General features: G+C 44.9%; 1 protein-coding gene across 3 annotated transcripts in view; it reads right to left on the bottom strand.

Moving 5' to 3' along the window:
• The window catches only part of SLC6A2 (solute carrier family 6 member 2), a 64,337-nt gene extending 45,697 nt beyond the window's left edge, over window positions 1-18,640 (bottom strand). Inside the window, exons 1-2 of one of the 3 annotated variants that reach the window (XM_053400118.1) lie at window positions 18,466-18,640; window positions 13,452-13,761 (exon numbers count right to left, since the gene is read on the bottom strand). In XM_053400118.1, coding sequence (XP_053256093.1) covers window positions 13,452-13,755 — 304 coding nt within the window. In that variant the 5' untranslated portion in view covers window positions 13,756-13,761; window positions 18,466-18,640. Of the gene's footprint in view, window positions 1-13,451; window positions 14,006-14,364; window positions 14,455-18,465 lie in introns of those variants that run through there. The other 2 variants (XM_053400119.1, XM_053400117.1) reach the window with 2 other exon arrangements.
• Between the last annotated feature and the right edge of the window lie 5,647 nt (window positions 18,641-24,287).

Here is a 24,287-nt window from a genome sequence, read left to right as displayed (position 1 = left end):
AGACTAAGCCTTATGCGGAGGCAGCAGGTCTTAGAGGACTCTAAGCAAGAAAAGCATTTGCATGGAATGCAGGCCCTAGAATATTTTGGCAAGATGAGCCCATGGTACCAGTGCCCCTCTGGAACAAGGATGTCACGTTGCTGCCCCTCAAATGCATCTCCTAGTGGTCCAGCAATAAAACTGCTAGTGCATTTGCAGCGTCTGGAATGGTTTCAAACTGGACAGGAGCCATTGCAGAAGGTTCAAGTCTCCCTGACACCGTCTAAGTAAGCAACAGCTGAAACAGGATGCATCCCTTAAAGTGAAGAGTCACAACATACACATTTTTGTAAAGCCATTCCCCCTAACAGAATGCATTTTTGTATGTTCACTTACATATGCATTTGTATGCAGACTTTACCCTACTATATCCATTTTCTGAACACATGACTTGACTAGAGAAAAGCATTGCCAAATTCCAAAAACTGTGAATTTCAAAAGATGACTGTCTTTCATTATGCGCATTGTCATGGAAAGTGCAAAATAGGTAACTCCACCTTTAAAGGCAAACTAAATCAAATTTCTCCCATATTCTTGACCTGAGAAATCACTTTACCCTATATATCTCCACTCAGCCACTTCCACATTTCTAAGAACACCATATGGCAGCATCCACACCCTGAAACTCATTGTACTCTTTTCTGCACCTGATAACCATTTTTGTTTAGGCAAGTTTCTCCAGACATGTGAAACACTAGCAGACACGCACTTTAGTCTGGTTTTTAGCTCATCGTTGACTTCAATCTTTTTGGAATGGTTAAAGTCATTTTTAACTCTCTCTTTTTTTAGTGATGTTTGTTTTGTTTTATTATTTATGTAAAACACTTTTAGGATGTTGTTTTCTTTCATTCAAGCAGTATACAGATTTTGTGAAATTAGCAACCCATGAAGCTGTAGCAGGTACACAACCGGAGATCATAACGGATTTCAAGTACAGATAAAGTTCAAAGATGGGAGCTTCAAGGTGTCCCTCAGCTTTGATCTGTGGCAACAGTAAGCCTCTTTGGACACCCACCTTAAGGTGCTCATGGGAAGGTTTACACAGCCATGCAACTAATGATATCAGTGTAATATTTCAGTTCCTTCAGCCACGGCTGACCTCTCCACCCCCAGGAAGAGCTGTGATTCCCAATGCTGGCAAAAAAAGTCCTGCAGAGATGCAAATCGCATCCAGCTGCTCCCTTTTGATCCTGCAATCTCTTCCGAATGCTTTGACAGAGCACTTCCTACCCTTGTTATTCCAAACCACGTGACTGTTATTTGACATCAAAGTGTTCATTTACAAGTCTTATCCTGAAAGGCTCAAGTGTGCAAGATGAGACACTGTAAGGGAGAAATTATACCCCGCCGCCACCACTCCGCACACACACTTTCACATCTTGTAACAGTGCTCATAAACCTCAGTTTTTTGTTTTGTTTTTAAAAAAATAGTCTGTTTCTCTTCCAAATTAAACATACACAGTGCCCTGTAAAGGTGGAAATTCTGCTTTCCAGATTTCACAGCCTTTTAAGAAATAGTTCTTGCTCTGCAATTTCATCCAAAGGAGAGCGGGTGCTTGTTACAACAATATGTAAAGTATAAAATGATACAACAGAAAATGAGCTTTAACTGAATCTGTTTTTCTCTGCATACAAAGCAGGTATCCATTCTCTGAATGATACAAAAATTGTTCACTGGATAAAAGAAGCATCCATGCTGCTTATGAAAACAAAGCATTCTGCATAGCTCCAAACTTTGCAGGTGTTTACTTCAGCAGAAGCTACTCCAATTAAAACAACAACAAAAACAAACACCAGGTCAGATCTGCTGTCCTTTATGTCTGGAGGAGCAGTCACAGGTCCAGTGACTCAGTTTAGCTCTGTGTTGGTTGAAGAAGAGTTTTCTTTTATCCATCCTGAATCTTCCAACATTCAGCTTGATTGCATGTCCATGAGCTCTAGTGCTATGAGAGAGGAATTTTTCTCTATCCAGTTTTACCACAATACGTCTATCGTATCACCTCTTACTGTACTTGTCTTTTCTCTAAACCAAAAAGTCTCAAATGTTGCAGCCTTTTTAAACCTGGGTCTCTCTGGGCCCCTCTCTGAAAGGGCTAGAGAGTCACACTTGTTGCTCTGCCTACTTATTACTTCTAGCCCTGCCCACCTTTGGGCTCCAGCCCCACCTATCATGGGCATTCGGTCCTCAGAAAGTTACTTCTGAGGGAAGGGGAAAAGGCTCCACACCCCTGTTTTTACTCTGAAAGTAATACAGCACCAAAAGCTGAAGAGAACTCCAATCTCAAGCTTGCTAATTGGATTGCGTTTATTCACAAACCTATTATCCACATTTCTTCTATCATGGCTTTCCCAAGTAGCCTGACACACAGAACAAGACCTGCTTAGCTACAGCATAGGAGTTGCATCATTTGCCTTGAACCGAAGGCTGAAATTCAGCTCTACGGGATCAGGGAGATTTCATTCTGTGGTACACGTGAAGATCTGACCAGCTAAATACGATGTACAGATGATTTAATCTAGATGGCTGCTGTTTAAAACTGGTGCTCAGCAGATTTGTCCTTTTCCCAGCTGTAAAGTACATGTTTACGATTCCAGAGAGGACTTTCTCAAACTGGTGCCTTCCAGATGACTGGGGTTACAACCTTTCAGTCTCAGCCAGCACCACTGAGTAGTCCAAATATCTAGAAGGTGCCAATTTGGGAAAAGGTGTCCCAAAGATTTCCTACTACAAAAAATAAAAATAAAGAAAGACTCCTGAAAATATCTACTTGACTTCTTCAGGAGCTGGTAATATGTAGCATATACATTTATATACGTTGTACGTTAATTATTATTTTTAAGTTACATGGCTCCACCTTGTGGCCTGAAGAAAATAATATATATATTTGAGGCTCTCCCAAATGAAAGGGACTGAACACATAACAGAAGAGTGAATCCTCCCACACTGCTAATGATCCCACCTACCCCTTTTTAAGCAGCATTTTCTTCATTCTATAGAAAATCATCAGGGAACCTTTGATCACAGCTCTGTGAGCAAGAGGAGAGCCCCACTCAAAGAAGCATCTCAGGCCCTGATTCGCAAGCCAAGGAAACATGTGAGTTAGGCAGCTGTGTGAGTTCAGTGCACCAGTGAGATAAGGCTGTGACAGACTATCCTCACCTCACCATTTCATGGCCCTGGCTCCAAATGAAAGTATCTCAATAAACAGCAATAACTGGTATGCTGGTAGATTGCCGGATGTATTGTACAGAATGTCCCTGATGGATAGAGGTTGTGGGCATGTGCTTAGTGAAACAAAGGAAGCTGCCTTATACTGAGTCATACCATTGGCCACCTAGCTCAGTATTGTCTACAACGACAGGCTGTGGCTCTCCAAGCTTTCATTCAGGTAAGCTTTGTCCTAGCCCCACCTGGATATAAGAACATAAGACGAGTCCTGCTGGATCGGGCCAATGGCCCATCTAGTCCATTATCCTGTTCTCTCAGTGGTCAACCAGGTGCTTGAGGAGAAATATGCAAGCAGGACCTGAACACAAGAGTACTCTCCCCTGTGGTTTTCAATAACTGGTATTCAGAAGCACTTGGAGATACAGCAAGCTGGTCCAATGTGCGGCCCCCCCCAAGGCCTTTTTTGGTGGCCCTCAGCAACATTTGACAACCCCAGCCCAGCCCTCAAGCAGAGCCGTCTTTCCCATTGCTCTTAGTGGTTCGTTGCGCCAGGGCGCCGACCTCTCGGGGGTGCCCTAGTGAGTGGAGGAGCTGTATGGCTTTGCCGGCAGCCTCCCCTTTCCCTGCATGCCCGCCAGCTGCGCCCTGCCAACTATATGCCTGGAGGGCGTGCAGCTTCCCTACCAAGCCTCTGCAGGAGGAGAGCGATCCCCACAGAGGCTTAGGATGCCAAGCCTCTGCATCTGCTAAAGACAGCCCTGCTCCCAGTCATTGTCCTCCTCCTGCTTCCTGGCGAAAGGCGGTGTGCAGCCTTCCTGGGCTGCCTTCTCGGGTGCCCTGAGAGCATGTCCTCCAGCACATTTTCCTGCTTGATCACGGCCACCACGCCGGGGATTGGGGCAGTGGGGGAGGCAGATGACATTTTCCACTGCCTCCTCCCTTGTTTTGAAGGGGCACCAGAGGGATCTTTGCACCATGGCACCGGCTATGCTTAAGACGGCCCTGCCCTCAAGCATGGTGCTGGACTTTGGGAAAGAGACACGGGGCTGTAGCAGGGTTCAAGAGTCCTCCTGCCTCCTTCCCAAAGCCTAGTTAGTGCTTTCCCAGCTTTGGGAAGGCAGTGCAAGGGCTGGGGAAAGTGTTCATTAACACACACACACCGGTGCAATAAGGCAGTGTGCACCCTGTGGGTTCTGTGTCAAAGTATTCTTGTGGCCCACTTGGTATGAAAAGTTGGGCCACCCTGAGACAGAGCTTAGCCATCATGGCTGGTAGCCATGACACTGGTGTCATGAAAAGATGCCTGGATCTGGTAGGTGCTGGAGAGCATTTTGGGACAAGCCAGGACTATACAAAGACGAAGGGCTCTGTGTGAACCAGAATGGAAACAGATTGTTGGACATGACAGCCGAAATTCTGGCAGAGCAACTTTCAGAAAGCTGACAGTAGATGAGGAGTCTCCAGTTCAGGGTAAATCATCCCCAAGGGATGAGGGTTAAATTGTTTAGGATGGTGCAAATGGGAGTGGTGTAGAACTAGGGAATCAGTATGCACAAGGGGGACATGACAGCAATTCGAGGAGTACAAAGCACCATAGAACAAGTGAACATGCCAAAGACTTTTGGAGAGAGACACTGTAAATACTGAAAGCATTTATATGCTAATGCTAGGAGCCTCCAAACCAAGATGGGTAAGATGGAGTTCTTGGTTTCAAATGAGAGTATATATATTATAGGCAGAAAGCAAGAATGGAGAACCTACAACTTGCAGGTCAAATTTGTCCCATGAGGCTGCAGTTTTTCCCAGTCCTTGTACTTCCCAAGCACTGGGCATATGGTTTGCAAAACACCTTGCACTGCACCTTCCAAGCGCCCAACAACCAGCTGGCAGTTGAGCACTTATCAAATACTGAGCAAAGGACTTCAACAGATGGGCAGGATAATGCACCAATCATCTGATGTCATAAATATGTCAGATGATTGACAGGCGAGCTGTCGGACCTCCCTTCCAAAGTTCCAAGGAAGCAGAAAGTCAGAATAAATATACAGAGTTGTTGTTACTTTTGTTTTACAATGAAGGGATGTAAAAAGTAGGATCCCCCCCCCCCCAAGAATCACTTCTGGAACCTATGCTTTGTAAGTTTTTCATAAATGCCCTGGAGTTAGGGGCAAGTAGCAAAACAGCCAAGTTTCCTGGTGGCACCAAATTGATCAGGGTGGTCTGAGGAAAAATGAGATTATGAGGAGCTCCAAAAGGAGCTCTCCAAACTGCTCTTTCCCCCAATAGTTTGCCGCTCGACTAGTGTGCGGCATGCGGTTTCTACAGGAAGCGGTTCAAGACACAGCAGGCGTAGATTGGGCTCTTATTTCCATCAGCTAAGAATAGCTCTCCAGTAGCAAAAAAGATTCCCCGTATTACACACATGCCAGCAGAGCAGAGTACCAACCAACGAACAATAGAATGATCGTGGAACAATAGGAAGGCTTTTGACACATGTCAGGTGAATGGCTTTGTGATTTGCCAGAGTGCTTTGCACATATACACACACACACACACACACACACACACACACACACAGTATCAAGGCAGAGAAAGATAGGCACATATGATGTATGGACACCCATAAGTGTGTGCCTGGGTGAGCAATTCAGATCACCCCCATCCCAAGAATGGGGAACCCTGTTCATCCCAAAGGCCATATTCATTTCTGGGCAAACTTCTGAGCTCCATATCTCAGAGATCGGCAGAGCCAGAGACAAGTGGACACAGCAACAAATGTAAATTCTAACCTTTGTACAGGAGGCTAGTTTCTACACACACTCACTGCTATAACCTCCATCCAGGGAAGCAGGAGGTGTTATCAGAGTCCAAGGACACGCTGACATGTGGCCCCTGGAAGGTTGCCCAGGAGGGAATGTGACCCTCAAGTTGACTTTTTACCCCACCCCTAATTTGCTATACTGTAATGTTCTGTATCACATTATTACATGGAGTGCATTGAAACATGTAGTTCCCCATTTGCAATTTGAACTGGGACAGTCTAGCACCATCCAGCACCGCTGACCATGTGTCTCAGCTTAAAATCTTGTGGAGCAGGAGCATCCTTGTTTAGATTTGCATGCATTTTGGAGCATGAAAGATTCACAGTTGCTCAAAGACCATGTAGTACACCATTAGCATTAAATTATTCCCAGTCTAGGCAGAGAGGCAATTCAGTATTTGCTCCATATTTTGGGGTTCCTTGAGCAAATAAATAATTAATAATAATAATAATAATAATAAATTGCTTGTACTCTCCACACTACAACCCAAGAGAGAGCAAAGTTAAGTGGAGCCTCCTCCTCCTCCTCCTCCTCCTCCTCCTCCTCCTCCTCCTTGAACTTCTTACAACTCACAGACTTGCAAAGAGCAAGGATAAAGATGAGAAGCAACACTAGTGAGGCTGTAGGGATCTCAGAGAATTCAGATGAAAACAGAAAAGGGAGTGAAAGCTGCTGATGCTCACGATATGCTATTCTATGGGTGGTATGCAACACTAGTCCTACTCAGAGTAGACCTTATGAAATTCCCATATTTACACGAATCATATGTGCCATTGAATCTAATGCACACCTCTCTTTTCAAAACCTTGAAGGCAAAAAAGTATTTGCCAAGTCAGAGGGTGTTTTTCAAGCTTGCAATCAAATTGAATGCACCATCAAATCCGTGATGTAATTTGGCCAAAAAAGGTGCGCATTACATTTGAGCAGTGCTTTTTTTCTGGGGGGACGTAGGGGTATGCATACCCCTAAACATTTCATGAATCTAAACATTGGCCTCATTGAGGGGCAGTATTTCAATATGAGTAGGAAAATGAGAGTACCCCTAAACATTTTTTAAAAGAAAAAAAGCACTGCATTTGAGTAAATACAGCAATCATAATGTTCATTAACTTCAGTGCTCTGTGCCACCCTAACATTGAATGCTACCCCATGCCCGGAACTAATATCAAACATGTGAATGCAATTTACATTTGCCATTGTTGTTGCTTTCAGTTTGCAAAATCATATGTAATTGATTACATCCCTCCCTTTGCATTGTGTTTCCTTTGCCCTGAAATGAACAGAGTGGAACAATGTCACGAATTACATAAAGTACATAAGTTGCACAATTTTTCTGCAGCAGACACTGATATGAAAAAGGTTGGTTTTGGTGGAAGATGAACTGCAGCAGAATGGAAACCACGCTGCATGCAATGAATACAGGGCAGAGCAGAAAAAATGTGTTTTGATATCCTTAGTCAGCAGCACGACTGCTTCTGGTGCGAAGGCCCTGACAGGTTTCCAGCAGTGCCAGCTCCCAACACTGGCCCTGCATAGGCCAGACAACCCATAATGTCTTCCCTTTACAAAGAAAATGGACTTTTACATTCACCTTTGTCATGCTTTGGGGAGAATTACTGCAAGAGCCAGTAGAGATAAGCCGTCTGCACAAAGGACGCACTGTGCCAGAACTCTCATCCATGACCTTCCCAGGGCAAATGATAAATAAATAAATCACCAGAGAACAAAGCCCTAGAATGCAGGAAATGATTTGTGTGTGTGTGTGTGTGTGTGTGTTTAAATATCCTTATGCTACTACTTGGGGAATCGGGCCAAATCTTTTAAACCCAGGTGATTGAAGTTAAAGCATCCGGCGTTTGTGCATGAAAATGAAAGACCCAAATTCATGGGCTGGCTAGTAGAGAGCTTTAATCTGATATATCTCCAACTTCAAAATGACAATGGACCCAGGGCTTGCTTAGGTTTGGGGTTGTCAGAGCAAGTCACCAGAGGACTTGTAGGGATAACCACAGCTATCTAGATGAGGGAATAATCATTCTAATGCCTACGACTGGTTTGGATGTTCATGCATATTACTTAACTTGGGAAAGATATTTATTTATTGGCTTGTTGACACATGTTGCACTGAATACAGGTACATGCTGACCCTACATACATATTTGTGTGGAAGAGTGTACACTTGCTGATTTGTACAGCTCAACTACTGTGTATAAAGGTATAGAAATTGTACACCAGTTGCACATTGCATGTGAATAACTGTACGAGTATACAGATCAACTATTTTGTGCAGAGGTACACAGACTGCTCATGCATTGAGTGTAATATGGGGACAAGATTATAGCCTGAGGGTTCTGGTGACCCACATATAACTGGTTCAGATATGGGTGTCCATCACCTGTCAATGGTTACATAAAGTTATGTGGTACATGTGTGTGTGTGTGTGTGTGAGAGAGAGAGAGAGAGAGAGAGAGAGAGAGAGAGAGAGAGAGAGAAAGAAAGAAAGAAAGAAAGAAAGAAAGGAACAAATCAAAAGTTCCTATCACCCCATGATCTCAAACGCAAAGCTTCTCAGCCAAGTCAGTTCACAAGTTCAGCCATCAGATATCAAATGCACAGGAATCATACGCAGGGCAAGCAAGTGATGTCCTCCTTGTGTGAATGGCACATGACAAATTTGCCAAACACACTTCAGTTTCAGAATGTGAACATTATGTTGCATTTGTAACCAGAAACATAAGCAAGTGTAAGTAAACTTGAACAAAGCAAGTTTTCTGACTGGAAACTGTTTTCTGGGCCCTAAAACATAAGCTCTAGGAGGCTAGTTCCATCCCTTGCAATTCTAATTTATACCTATCAAAACTCACTGTAAAAAACATTATTGTAAAGGTTTGCAGAAGCAGGCCCATTTAGTTCATTGACTCATCTAGCTCAATTAGGTCCATCTAGCATTTCCAAGCCCTACTCAGAGATACTGGGGATTGAACCTGGGACCATCTGCATGCAAAGCAGATGCTCTCCCACCAAGCTATGGGGAATACACATTCACCTATCCCCTTTGAGTTCTATTTTCCACTGCAACTTTCAATGAGTCAGCTTACATTGTGGAGGGCATATCTATAATGTCTACCTTCTGCTTGAGAACTTCCGCTTATACTGGTCCACTCTGAATCACCGCACACAGCTACAGATATTCTGTGCTATGAACTTTTGCAATACCACTCCAAATCCTGTTGCAGACATTCCTATAACGTACTTTGCCTATATTAAAGGTAAAGGGACTCCTGACCAATAGGTCCAGTCGTGACTGACTCTGGGGTTTCGGCACTCATCTCGCTTTATTGGCCGAGGGAGCCGGTGTACAGCTTCTGGGTCATGTGGCCAGCATGACTGAGCTGCTTCTGGCGAACCAGAACAGCGCACGGAAATGCCATTTACCTTCCCGCTGGAGCGGTACCTATTTATCTACTTGCACTTTGATATGCTTTCGAACTGCTAGGTTGGCAGGAGCAGGGACGGAGCAACGGGACCTCACCCCGTCACGGGGATTTGAACCGCCGACCTTCTGATCAGCAAGTCCTAGGCTCTGTGGTTTAACCCACAGCGCCACCTGTGTCCCTATATTGCCTATATTGCTCTGTGTTTATTGGATGTTGACTAAAACTCAATAAAAATCATTTATTGAAAAGCAAGAAGTATGTTTAGCTACTGTTTAATAATCTGGCAACCAAGTGGTCCAGGCTTCATAGCATAGCTGTGTCTTCTGTTGCTGGTTCCCTTGTAGCCAAACGTCTACCCCAGTCTTGCCAAGAGTTCTCCATCTGTTTGCCATACTCTCTGTTCCTCCAGCATGGAACTGGCAGATTCCCAAAGATGGAGTTACTCCAGCAAGCATGCAGAAGGCATCTTGTTGTCAAAAGCAAGTCCAATTAGACAGACACCAGAAGGACTGGGCCTCCTGTGTGTACACAGTCTTATATAAACCAGTCCCTTGAACTATCTTGCTGAGCATCACCTACTCTGACTGGCAGCTTCAGACAAGGCACATACCCAGCCCTACCTGGAAATGTTGTGGACTGAACCTGGGAACTTTGGAATACAAGGCAGAAGCTCTACCACTGAGCAACAGCTCTTCTCCTTAAGGAGAAGCACCTTGATCCAGTGCCAGATATACGTATAAGCTAAACAAGCTATAGCTTAGGGCCCCACTCTCTTGGGGGCCCCCAAAAAAAATTTAAGAAAAAAAACCTGGATCTACGTTTCCAAAATATAAGACAAAAAAGAAATAAAATAAAACCTACAAACAGCAACAGTGTTTTGTGTTGTGTAGGCTCCTATGATGTAAGTAATGGGCCCCGCCTGCTAGCCTGCTCCCTAAAATATCCCTGGTTTGCTCATTATGAGTCTTTGTAAACTGTGTTTCTAAAGGAACTTTTGTTATTGCCAAATGCCAATTATTAAGTTTGTTATGAATAAAAAAAATCATTTTAAGTTAGAGCTTAATAATTATTTCACTATTGATATACTTCTTCTTAATTGTATTTCAGTTCAACAATTACTTTGATAAAATACATATTTTGTTATGTGCAAATGGCTTCAGATACCTATTAGGTCCATAAATTACCATATAGCATATATTCAACACAAAAAAAGTGACAATTTGTTGTTGACAAAGGACAGCTGGACATATAAAGGGCCCCATTACCTTCAGTAGCTTAGGGCCTCATGAAACCTAAATCCGGCCCTGCCTTTATCCCTTTTATCTGTTGACCAGATGAAATCTGAACTGTCCTAATTCATTGCTCTGCACCTGGTTGCGCTGTGACAAATTTACACAGCTGTCAAATCATGCAACTCTGCACAACTGCCTAGTCCTCATGGTTCCCTGCAGTTTCTGGAATGAAGGGGGAGTTCTTGTTCAAGTGGAATGGCAGCAGGGAGCGCATGTCCCTGACATAGACTGCACACACACAACACATTTAAAGTGCCCCACAAGAAAAAGTCACCAAAAAACCCCATGAGAACTATGGTTTCTTAAGGGTGCTGTGAAGTGTAGCTCTGTGAGGGACAAACTACAGTTTCCAGGATTATTAGCCAGGAGGCTGGCAGATGTGTTTTCCATGTATGGTGTGTATGCAGCCACAGATACATAGCCATGGAAATGGAATCTTAAATTAATCTTAAATCCAGCAGTGGTGAACAAATGGGTGCATGAGCTGTTGGGTGAGCCACAACTATTAGCCCTGATGGCTAATTGGAATTAAGAGGCAGCATCTACTGAACACCAGTTGCTGAGAGGGCCCAGCAGGGGACTGACGTGGGAAGGAGGAGGGTGGGCTAGATGGGTCCTTGATGCGATCCAGCAAACCCCTTTGCGTGTCAGAGAAGCTTGGAAATCACAAGAAGTTCATCCAAATTTAAATACGGCAAGGCAGAAAAGTTTGGATAGGTTAAACTTCCCAAATCTGCGCGCACACACACACACACACACACACATATATATATATATATATATATATATATATATATATTCTACCTGTTGTAGCAATTGCAATGCCCTGTATTAGATTTTAATTTGCATTTTTATTCCCTGTTTATCTTCTATGTAGTATTGGATTGCATTGCAATCCAAATCCAATAGAATTCTATAGAATTCAAATAGTGATTGTTTTTTAGAGACACACCACAGGCCACATGCATGAAGCTTGTGCACCATTGGTGATGGGAAGACCACAGTTTAGGAGTCCCTGGGGTAGTAATTTCACAGGGACGGGGGGTTCTGTACACAGCCCTACACTGATCACTGGGCGACTGGATTTGATCCACTCTCAAAATAAGTCAAGCTTCTCTGGGACAGCCACGGTGGGTGGATTGGTGCACATCTATTTCACAAAAAACAAAGTTCTGATTTAGCAGCCTTTCTGTATTTTCTTTAGGATAAATCTACCACATCAATCACTAGAGGATTGTTGCACCCCAAGTGATGGCTATGCAAAAGTAGTGGATCTGGGTTCAAATCCTACTTAAGATACTGGTTGAGCTTGGGCTGATCACTCACTCAGCCTAACGCACCTCACAGGGTTGTTGTGTGAACAAAGGAAGGGGTGGAGAAGAGACCTCTCTACACTGTATTGAGCTCCTTGGAGGAAGAAAGGGATAAAAATGTAATCATTAATATAACAATCATCAAAAGCAATCTGAGTATTTGTTTCATGACCCAAAAGACACAATTGTCTTTGAAAGCACAGCAGATCACCCATTCAGAGTCATCAGGCAATGAGACACTGACTAGAGTGCAGGGAATGAATCAGCCCCAAGATGCTGGGAAATTTTGAAGTCCTGGATCTGTATAGAAATGTTCATCATAGTCAGTTTGTAACTCAGCTCTCTCCCTCTTTCATAGTCAAGGAAAACAGAAGTGCTTAAAACAGCTTGCCCTTTCCACCAACTGCTCCCACTACACTCCCCTTTAATCTGCAAAGAGTTTCATACTGCAATCCTAAACACAAGCTGTAGTCCTTAACACACTTATCAGTGGGGTAAGACTCAGTGGGAATCACTACTATGTTGCTGAGCTTCATTGAACTTAGCGGGTCTCACTTCTGAGTAAACATGCATAGGATGACACTTTCAAGTCGTAACCCCTTGCACCTTTCAAGTAAAACATGCATCAGCTGGGACTGTCAAGGTTAGATCCTATAATAAATAATAATAAATTCCCCGCCCTCCCCAGCCAAGACGGGGCTCAAGGCAGCTAACACTGAATATAAATACAGTAAAAACATTAAAACACTCACACAAAAAACAGTTGATTAAAATATAAGTTAGAATACAGTTTAAAATGCACAGTTAGCAGTAGTACAAGGAACATGATGTGCTGGATTCAAATTTCTACTCATCCAGTGAAGTTCTAGGAGATCCCAAGCCAACCCTGTCACTCAATATAATTTTTTTTTAAAAAAAGAGGAGGTGGTGGTGTTTACTTCCTTGACACTGTTTGGAAGAAGGGAAAGGAAGAGGTGTGAAGGATAAGCAAATAAATGAACTCGAGGTTTGTTTGTTGTCGTCTAAGTAAGCAACCGTGTTTCAGATCTGGGTGCCCCCGTGTTCTTTACTACGGCCACCCTCAAAACAACCGTAGGAGAAAGGTCGCTGCTATTTCCCTTCTCCCGGTAGGAACTGGGGGTGGGAGCGTGCGACTTGCTATGGGCCTTCGTGTGCATCGCAGGAGGGCACAGTGGGACAAGAACCTGCCTCCCACTCCCTGGCTCCGGAACCCCAAACGTTCTCCTAACCATTCGCGTAAAACTTCCACAGGCTAGTCGGATCGGTTATGATATGGAGAAACACAAAGATGCAGAAGAGAAGATCATATGTGTACAAGAGAGAGATTGAGAGAGAGAGAGAGAAGAGACTTCTCTTACCTCCTCCGTTTTTATAGCAGAGATAGGGAAATCTCCACACGTTGGCCAGATCCACCGAGAACCCGATGACCGAGAGGAGGAAGTCGATCTTCTTGCCCCACGTCTCCCGCTCAGGCTCCGCGGCGGTGGGACTGTAGCGCGGGCTGCGGGTCTCCAGAAGGTTGCTGCTGGTGTACTGTACGCCGTTCTGCTCTTTCACCAGGAGAAGCTCCACGTCCTTCTTTTGGAGCGGCGGGTCAGAGCAGTCCCGCAAGGGCGCCACCGCCGAGTCCCTCTGCTCGGGCTGGCTCAGGGACTTGGTCATTGTCGCCTTGAGACGTCGAAGAGGAGAGAGAAAGAGGGAGGGGGAAAGACACACACACACCCCGGGAGAGAAAGAGAAGCTCAGCGTGGGAGAGCGGAGGGGCGAAGCGCGAGTTTGAGGCGAGGCAGACTGGCGAGAAGTGGGAGCGAACGGAAGCGCCCCCTTCGTCTTCTCCCCCGGAGCGCGCAAGGGCGCTCTTGGCGAGGGCTCTCCAAGAGCGCAGCGCAAAAACGCGCCTCGGAGAAAGGAGGCGGTGAGGGAGGAGGGCATGCAAATGAGGCGGGTGTGTGAGGAAAAATGGAAAAAGCAGCGATTCGCTTTCCTGACACCCTTCCCCAGTTTTTTTATTATTAATAAAAAAAAGCAAAACCCTAGCTTGCCTCCTCCACCTCGGGGGCCAAACTAAACCGGCCCCTGATTCCAGGCGCCGCCGCCGTGCACCGTCTGCGCCTTCTTCTTCTCGCCAGCGGAGCGGACCCTCCTCCTTGTCGCCCATCCCTGCTCCGCACCAAGCAGGTGGCCACGGAAGGGCACAAGGCAAAGGTACTCCTGGGATTCAGAGTAACTCTCCCGCCTCTGTTAGCTTCCCACCCTCAATTGGGGACTCACCGCTTTACCCAAGGCGCACAGTCGCACGTCGAGGCGGAGAGTGGAGGGAAGGGAAGTTGCTCATATTGCTCACCTAAGCTAAGTGCCAGAGAGAGAGATTCTTTAGGCACACAGATAGAATGTTCAGCGTGGATTCTAGAATCGTGGACGTCGATTAATAGACACAATTCGGACTGCCTACTCTTGCCTTCAGACGAGATCCCCCCCCCCGTTGCTCAGGGATATCTCGTTGCCTCCCAGTCCCAGCCCACACACTTCTGCACACTTCTTCTAGATCAGGGATGGGGCACCTGCAGGCCTCCAGCTGTGGTTGGACTCCAACTCCCATCAGCCCCAGCCAGCATGGTCAATGGTCAGGATAGTAGTCGACATTCAGCAACACTTGGAAGCAGGAGTGCCAACTTCGCCCCATGACCATGGGTGCCCAGGGCTGTGGGTGCCATGGTCCTGGCCCCCAAATTTGTGGGTGCTTGGCCCCTTCATGGGGAATTTTGTAGGTGCTTGGGCACCCAGGGCCCCAGGGAGTTGGCACCTATGCCTGAAAGGCCATAGGTTTCCACCACTGTTGCAGAAGAACTAGGGATAGATTATTCTCCCCAAGGAAACCCACCTGTCACCTTCATTACCTGTCCTTGGGTGCTTCTTTTTTGCCAAGTCTTTGGTTTTAAATTACCTGTGGCCTCCTTCAGGGAGTGGGATGTTTTTGTCCTGCATTTTCATAAATTTGAAAGTGTCTTTAGCTTTTACTTTGTTTTAGTTTTATGGTATGTGCTATTTTTGTAAGTTGCTTTTGAGTTACTTTTTTAAAAGTGACCAATAAAATCAATAAATAATTATGATAATTACTATTTCAGAATCGCTGCTCCATTTGCTCCATTTGGAGCAAATGCTCTATCCTCAAGTAACGGCACTGTTAGGAAATTGTGGAAGAAGGGAGGCATCTCTATGGAGAGAAATCAGCATTGCTGTTCCCAAGAATCATAGTTACAATGCAACACTGCCAGACTTGGGATAGGGCCATCCTTGTGTGTTTATTTGTTTGCCTGTAGTTACTTTAAAAATGTTTATGCTGCCCTGCAATTGCAGAAATAAAAAGAAAAATATTCTCAGGGCAGCTTACACACACACAAAGCAAACATAGTAACCGTTGTTGGCATCTGTCTGTCTCGAGAGACAATGGAGTGCACCTCTGTGGATTAAGTCAAACCGCTGCATTAGCAGCACTTAAGTCAGGGGTAGGCAACCTAAGGCCCATGGGCCACAAGTGGCCCACGGGGGTCATTTAAGTGGCCCACGAGCCGTCCCCGAACCAAGCCGCCCGCTCGGCGAGTCCTCGCACACTGCACTAAACTGGTGCAGCTCAGCGCGGTAACTCACTTCCACGGTGCTGGAAATTGCGCCTGCGCAGATGCCGGAAATCATGGGCGCGCTTGCTCACACATGTGCACAATCTGGCCCAGAGAGGGATCTCTGCTGGAGTGAACCGGCCCTTGCGAGGTAAACCTTGCCGACCCCTGACTTAAGTGAACTACCCAGGGGGCAAGCATGGGCAGTGAGTATGGAGGTCCTGGGCTGCTCAGACGACAATACCTGGCTCTCTGCCTCACTGATGTGGTCCAAAGGAAAGCAGAGCAATACATTTGGCACCAGCTTGGCTGCAGGGGTTGCCGGATGGAGGCATACAAGGTGCCATCCAACAGTCTTAAGGATTCCACTCTGGATTTGTGTAGGGTTTACTCCTTAGCATTTTCTTCTCCTGAAGATATCCCACAAGGCAGCAGAGGTTTAGGATCAGAGTTTCCCTTCTCCTAGATGGGCTACCTTCCTAGATTAATGAGCCGCATGTGCCCCTCACTTCCCTCTACAGCACATTCAGAAACTGTCTTCTTGACCACTGAACCCATTATTGGTCTCATCCACTCAACCCACCAGAGCCTGTCTTTGCATGCAGGGGAAGTCCCTGACTCGCCAAGTGTTTTGAGACCAATTGGCTACCTTCACCTGATTTTGCCAACTAGTCAAAGCCATTTTTGGGGTGTGGCCACTCTCCCATGCTGACAGCTTTTAGGAGGCACAGATGAGAGCAGAATGCAATGCGGCGACCAAAGTTGGACAAACTACCCCAGAAGGAGCACAACATGTCCTCCACCAGAAGTACTACCCCTCCCCAAACAACAAAATCAAAACATAGTCCAGAGGGTGGCTTTAATTCCTTCTGGAATAGTGATGTCATGTCTGTATGAATGGGCAAATATGTCGATTTCAGTTTCTCTTAGTGCCTCATTTTTCAAACCTTCAGTTCAGTGCTCCACATTTCCACATCAGTTTGCTTTAAAAAAACAAAAACAAAAAGTCCCAATGAAAACCCATCAGCAGTTTAGTGCAACTTTCTCCTACTATATACATTTTTTTGGATTGCAAGCTTGCCTAATGGAATATTTGGCAAGTAATTTCCCCTAGTATGATGCATCTTCATGTGTTATTTTCAGCAATATGTGCATTTTTATGCACACTTTCCCCCAGTACATGCATTTTCACACCTCCTCCCAAAATATGGCGAAGAGTGAAGTCTAAAAGAAAGCTGCATTTTGGTGTGCATATTGCTTTCAGAAGTTATCTACATCTTTAAATGAGATATGAAGTGAATTCCTCTCCCTGCTCCATCCCTTCATAGTCTTCATCCAACATAGTTCTTGAGCTATTCTCGTGTTTTTAGCAGACATCTGTCTGTCTGTCTCTCTTTCACACACACACATTCTCAAGCTCAAACTGCAATCCAATAGTGGTCCAATTTGTGCTATAAAATGTTTGCCCTTGTTCCACTTATTGGAGTGAAGGGTAAAGAATAAAAACAAGCCAAATTCAGCTTTGAATCAGAGAGTAGGAAACAACAAAGGGTAGGGAAATCAGTTTCAATAATGCATTAAAAAAATAATGCCTGCCTAACCAATCTGTGCGCCCTGAAGGAAGTGGGCAACAGTGACACATCTCATGCCCTGGGGCAATCTAGCCCAAATCAAGAGTTTTTGGTGTGTGTGTTTTTTTACTTCATTGATTTCAGCCTAAGAAGAATGTTAAGCACATGTTTTCCCCTCTCATGAAAATCAATGGGATTTCAAACTTGAAGTTCGGCAACATCTGGAGGACCAAAGATTCCCCACTCCCGTTCTGCATAGTTCCTAGAATGCATATGCATGAAATGGGAGATAAATGTGGGTTCTCAGGATTTACCTACAATTACAGTGTAAACAGAACCAGGGTTAGCCAAAGCTATTGCAGAGGAACTGTTCACACTAACATGCCTCCACACAGACACACAAGAGAGAACCCCAAACACAACCAGCTATGCACTGTCTTACACAACTGTGTTTCAGATATACACTGTTAAGGTTTTGCCAGGCCCATTGTTGAGACAAATTTCACACCTTGTAGATGGAAGAATCATATTTGTGCACAGGCAGTGCAGCAGACTGACACACAGTCTGCCATGATGATGCTGTGCACATCGGGACACACATCTGCACACTGTAGATGGAGATGGAGCAGAAATTCAGTTCAGTTCACATTTAAAGGCACATCTAATTGGTGCTTTCCAAAACAGTATGAGAACCAAAAACGCAGGCAGTGTTTGAAATATGCACTTCTCTGAATTTTGCAATGCAGTTCTCCATCCAAGTAATGTGTACAAAATGTATATATTAGGGTAAAGTGTGCAAAAGAGAGAGTGAGAGCATATATTAATGACAACAACATACAAAAATGCATCACAGTCAGGAACATTGTTTTGCAAAAGTATTTGGCAAAAATGGCATACACAAATGGGAGAAATTAGCAGGTAAATTTTCATGAAGACATAAAAAAAACAAAAAACCCCACAACCTTATGTAGCAATGTGGAGAATTGAATTTCAGCTTGGAAAAATGAGAAAGAAAGAGAAACTGAAAACACCAGACCCACTCCTCCCTACTGCATAAAATAGACAATATTGTTGTGTATAGAGACAGAGGTCACACCTTGCTTCTTCAAAACCCCACAAAACTTAACCCACCCCACCCCCACAAAACCAACCCCTGCTTTAACAGAGGTCTTATGAAAACTCACCAGCAGACAGGTTAATTCTCTTAGCAGAAGACGACACTCAACCAAGATAGATGTCCCATGCCCCAAAGGTTGCCGAGCTTGGTGGGTGAGACATATACAGGACCAGCAGGGCAGGATGAGTGTCGCAGACCCGGCTCTCCTTTGGGACCAGAGGAAAAGCTGTAGGCAAGGCACCAGAGAGCTTTTTAAACCTCTGTGTCTCTCTTCTTTCCACGTGATTGAATTACTGTATTAATAAAAACCTCCCAGATGTTTTGCCCTGGAGCATCCTGATCGCTTTCCCTTACTGGAGAAAGTAGGTTTAGCCTGGAGCAGCTGGAAGGATTCTTTTCTCTCCTGAAGGCTCAAGACTTTGGAGTGGGGAGAGGGTTTGATCTTCAGTGCATTAAGGAGGGGGTGCCCCAGAAACCCCTTCTCTCTCCCCCCCAATAGTTGTTTCCCCTGAAGAATTTGATCCTCTCTCTCCCCCTCTCCCTCTCTCTCTTTCTGCGGAGCTTCTGGGTGGAAAAGTGTGGGCAGCCTTAGTTAATGTAATATCAGCCGCCCCCTCAAGGTAAGAAAAGTCCTCAATTGGATTTCACCAAAAAAGGGCTTAATCTTGAATCAGTCTGGACCACGTTGTGCCTAATGGGGCTTGACAGCACTTGAAGCAGTTGCAGGCAAGGGAGAAAGGGGATATAGAAAACAATCTGGCTGTGTTTGCTTTTGCTTGGGTGGGGTGGGGGTGAGGAGTCGGTAAGGAGAATCTGGTGCCTTCAGTTGGTGGCACTGATCACCCTGAGACCTGAGATGCTTTAAACTTTGAAGAGAGGCTGGATCAGACCAGAGGATAGACAATTCTTTTTGGGTGGTGAAATCTATACATCTCCTGCTTTGTTTCTGACCTCCAGTAGTGTTGCTACTTAAAAGACTCGACGGCAGGGCATAGGCACATTGCACCAATTTGCAAAATATTTGCATGTGGATATAGATGGCTCTGGGCAAATTAAGGTGGCAAATGTCTGGGGTCCCACAAGCACTCAGTTCTTCAACGTATTCAGCCACCCTATAAGTGAAGAGCCCCTCCACACCTCCTTTCCGTTGTGTGGGGATTGTTTGGTTTTATTGCATAATTGTTGATATTTTCAATATATTGCTTATGACTGCTTTTGTTATATATATGTTTTCTAATTGTGTAACTCTTACCATGCTGAAAGCCACCTTAAGCATGATTTTAACTCTGAAAAGGTAGCGTATAAATAGACAGTGGTGTTGTTTAGTACTTAATCATGTTAGCCTAACTTCGCTTTGCTTATTGGGTAGGTTTCTCTCTCGAGAGGGTGGGGAGCTTTATTTATTTGGCATACAGAAAACAGGCAGATAGCACCCCAGGAGATGGTGTCATCGTTCCTGCTGTGAAACAAGTGGTTGTGTTTCATCCCTGCCTTTCCCTGCCTCACTTCACCGCTGGAGAAAGTAGGACATTTTTGTAATGCTTGCTACATTTACAAATGCAAAAGGAGATGGGGAGAGACACAGCAGACACTCTTAAAGGAGGTGGGCCATGGGTGGAGAGAGAAGTGGTGTTCACACATTGCATCCAACCGGTGTACAGTCTGAGTACATGTGTGCAGGAATAGTTGAGCTGCCCAAATCAACAAATCCCTTTCACACAAACACTTATATATGCGTAGAGACAGGTTTCACCTGCATTCAATGTAACACATGAGCAGCCTCTAGAGGACATAAGGAGAGCCTGCTGGATGAGAACATATGAATATAAGAACATGAGAAGACTCGGCTGGATCAGGCCAATGACCCATCTAGTCCAACATCTGGTTCTCACAATGGCCAACCAGGTGTCCATGAGAAGCCTGCAAGCAGGACTTGAGAACAGGAGCAGTTCCTTCCCCTGTGGTTTCCAGAAGCTCATATTCAGAAGCATTACTACATCTGATTGTGGAGGCAGAGCATAGCCATCATGGCTAGCAGTCATTGAGAACTTTTGCCTCCATGAATTTGTCTAATCTTTTAAAACCACCATTGGTTATCAGTGCCTTCCATCGTTTAACAATGTGCTCCCCTAGTTAACTCCCATCAACCCCAACCAGCATGGCCAGTGGTCAGGACTGATGGGAGATGTAGCCCAGCAGTACCTGCCAACATTTCCCACCCAGCTCTAACTAAGACTCTGCACACATTGGCAGCTTGAAATGCAGTGAGATTGTTTACCCTCCAACTGTGTTTCAAGTCACAATCTTACCTTGCTGTACATACCGGAGATGGGCAGGGATGTCTTCATCTGAAGCCCATTACCTGATTTGTTTCCTCACCCTGAACTCCAGTTCACTGAAGCTGTCGCTTGTGCATGTGCTGTTATCTGAGCATGTGCCATTGGTGCCTGGAATGCACACACATCAGCTTCCATTTTCAGATCAAATGGGAACTGGTTGGAGGGAAAGGGCATCCAGTAGAAGTGTTTCTCCAGAAGCTATATAGGACACATTTGAACTGTGGCAAACACCTTGGTTACTTGGCTTCCAGCACCAGTGGTGGAAGTGAACTAGAGACAGAGTAAGTAGGAATGTGTACACAGCCCAAGGATATCTTCACCAAGGGTGTATTCACTCCTGGGAAATAATCACAGTTGTTTCCCTGGTTGTAACGTATGCCCTTCTGTCCTGTTTTCTAACATTCCTTTCATACTCTAGTGCTTGTTGTTTTACAGAACCAGAGCGTTTTGACCAATATGCCAGCATATTGTGCTATATTTCATTTGCACCAGTGGGCGTGGTATGACACAACAGTGAACATCATTGGACAACATAGCTGTTCCCCCACCCTTTCATACATGCGTGCTCCTGTTCCCCCAGGATTCCCCCATGAAAACAGCAGGAAAGAATGGTCTGCCTGTATACTGGTCCAAATTCTGTCACTTTATTCCCCTTGTTTTTCAGGTTAAGGGAGCTGCACACAGGGTTTTTCCTGGAATCAAATAACACAGGAATGAGTCTTCAGCACTGGCTTCCCAGAAGTGGCTTTTATGTCCTGTGAAAGCTCAAAAATACTATAGAAATTAACAGCTAGGGAAATGTCGGGGAAGTGGACCAAACAGCTGTGTGAAGGCAGCCCAAATGACAATGCCCAGGATTCTTTGGGAGAAGTTATGGCAAGTAGTGGAGAGAGAAGGAAAAATGGAATGAATTTTAGTATGAGCCTAATTTTCTGCAAATCACACCTTTTGCCTTGTAAGGATTAACAACCTCCTTCGCTCCACAGCCATGATGGAAGGTGCCCAAACCATTTCAAAGCCTTCAGCAGCGATGTTTTCAAGCTGAAATATGAAGTGAAAATCACAGCAGAGAATGAGGTCCAGAAACTATTGCAGTCTAGGAAGACCTGCTGTACTGCTTTGCAAACATTAGCTGACATGGGCGATAAATTCAACGAGCTCTTGGCTGGAAAGGCAGCAGCTGTTTAAACACAGAAGCTACGGGTTGAAAGAAGCCTTAAAACTCGTGCATAGATAGGCTAGCTTTTCTTTTCTTTCTTTGACAGAGGCACAGCCTAAGGAGAGATGTTGCCTTTGGGCGGGATCAATGAGGGGCGGAAAAAGTGCAGAAGGCAGGGAGCCCAAGCAAGAGGTGGAACTAATCATTCTAGTCTTGTCCTCTTCCTCCTCATTGCTGCTAACTTTTATGAGGGTAACGCTGAGACTAAGGAGGGAGGAAGCTGCCAGCCCAGTGCCATTTGTCATGAAGAAGGCAGGCCGGTGAAGGCTGGCTGAGGGCAGATTCAGGTTGGTGGGGCAGTGCCCCACTTGCCCTACCAGATCAGCCTCCACTGGGTACCTTGGGTTTCAAAACAAGCAAGCTTATACTCTGCCTTTTCATCAGATCCTATAAAACCTTTGTCCCCACCCCTTTAAAAAACAAAACCAGTAGCAGATTTGCAATTACACAGCACTCTTCATTTTTGTTCTTGTCTAGTTTGAAATCCTGCAAAGAGAGCCTGATGGGCAGGGGAGAGAGAGAGAGAGAGAGAGAGAGAGAGAGAGAGAGAGAGAGAGAGAGAGCTCTGCCCACTCTCACTGGCCCTTAGTATCTGTTGGCTATGCCAACTGGGGTTGATGGATGTTGGGAGTCCAACAACATACAGAGGGCACTGACCTGGTTACTCCTAGCATACCCAACTTGCAGAGGTTCCTCAAGGCCTGTGCCAGAAGTCATTCCCTGTTCCATACCCTACAGTGTTTTACAGACAAATAGAGGAGCATGCTTGCAGACTCTTGATTGTGGCAGGGCAGACATTTGGGGTGGATGTCCGGGACCTCATTCAGCAGAATGTGCACAAGGACTCCCAAATGCAGCAGGGATGCTTTACTAATATTAACCAAAACCAATCACAACCATCTCAGGCCCTGTGCTTGGCTGGGGATCCCTTTTTGGTGCTTTTGCCTCCAGCTGCCACCCAGTTGGCATTGACCCATAATAGGGCATTCTTGGTGGTGGCTCCCTGTTTGTGGAATACTCTTCCTGGTGAGGTGCATCTGCCTCACTCATTACTGACTTTCAGGAGAAAATCAAAAACATGATACTGGACATGAAAACTGTGCAATTAACACCTCTGAGGGTATGTGATTTTATTTTTAAATTGTCTTAATTTAAATCTAGGACCTGCTGCATGCAAAGCAGATGTTCTGCCAAAGAGCCATGGCCTTACTCCAAGCACTACTAACCTAATCTCTACCCCTAGTATCTCCAAGTGAGAGCTTTCCCATACCGTTTCAGCTTGTGCCAAAATCTCCATTTTTTTCAGCATTTATAGACTCTGAATTCTGCATATCCCACTCACTCTCAAAAGCAGTTGTACAGATCAAATTATTCACAAAAGAATCCAGATTTTTCTTCTTCTTCTGAATGTTAGAAGATAGTTTTGGTGGATGAGTGGAAACTTTTATTGTTGCAGAAGTTCTGACTGGGGAGGTTTGGGTTGCGGGGAGAGCCAATTTTGGCTGCTGTGGCATAATGTGAAATTTTAAGATTGGGAACATCTGTCATTTTAGGCTCTCCAACTTTGAGAGAATCAATTTTTTTTAAGCATTTAGGTCATCCTGTAGAAGGATTTGTATAATAGAAAACATATCCTGTTGCTGATGATGATCACATTATATATCCTTTACTGTCACTCAGTGTTTAAGGAATGGTTGTTTTACCTGTTTTTATATAAGTAATATTTTAAAATTGTTTTTATAACTGCAGTTTTTTACATTATTATTATTATTTTAATATTACATAATATAATATTATTATATTATTAACCCACCCTTCACACAGAAGTGTTGGGGTGGGTTGGACCAGTTTAAAATACAGCACTAGAAGCAGTTTAAAAACAAATTATGTACTTTTAAAAGTATTGACTATGGAATGCTAAGATACAGTGGTACCTCAGGTTAAGAACTTAATTCGTTCTGGAGGTCTGTTCTTAACCTGAAACTGTTCTTAACCTGAAGCACCACTTTAGCTAATGGAGCTTCCCGCTGCTGCTGTGCCGCCGGAGCACGATTTCTGTTCTCATCCTGAAGCAAAGTTCTTAACCCGAGGTAATATTTCTGGGTTAGCGAAGTCTGTAACCTGAACCATATGTAACCTGAAGCGTATGTAACCCAAGGTACCACGGTATATTCATGGAGGAGAGGGCTACCAATGGCTGCTAGCCATAATGGCTATGCTCTGCCACAACAGTTAAAGGCAACAATGCTTCTGAATACCAGTTGCTGGAAACTGCCGGAAGGGAGAGGGCACTTGTGCTTGGGGGTCCTGCTTGCCAGAGGGATCTGGTTG

Source organism: Podarcis raffonei, chromosome 8 (assembly GCF_027172205.1).
Source record: "Podarcis raffonei isolate rPodRaf1 chromosome 8, rPodRaf1.pri, whole genome shotgun sequence".
Classification (NCBI taxonomy): Eukaryota; Metazoa; Chordata; class Lepidosauria; order Squamata; family Lacertidae; genus Podarcis; species Podarcis raffonei.
The sequence above is the reverse complement of the archived record's forward strand: the minus strand, read 5'-3'. Positions and strand labels throughout refer to the sequence as shown.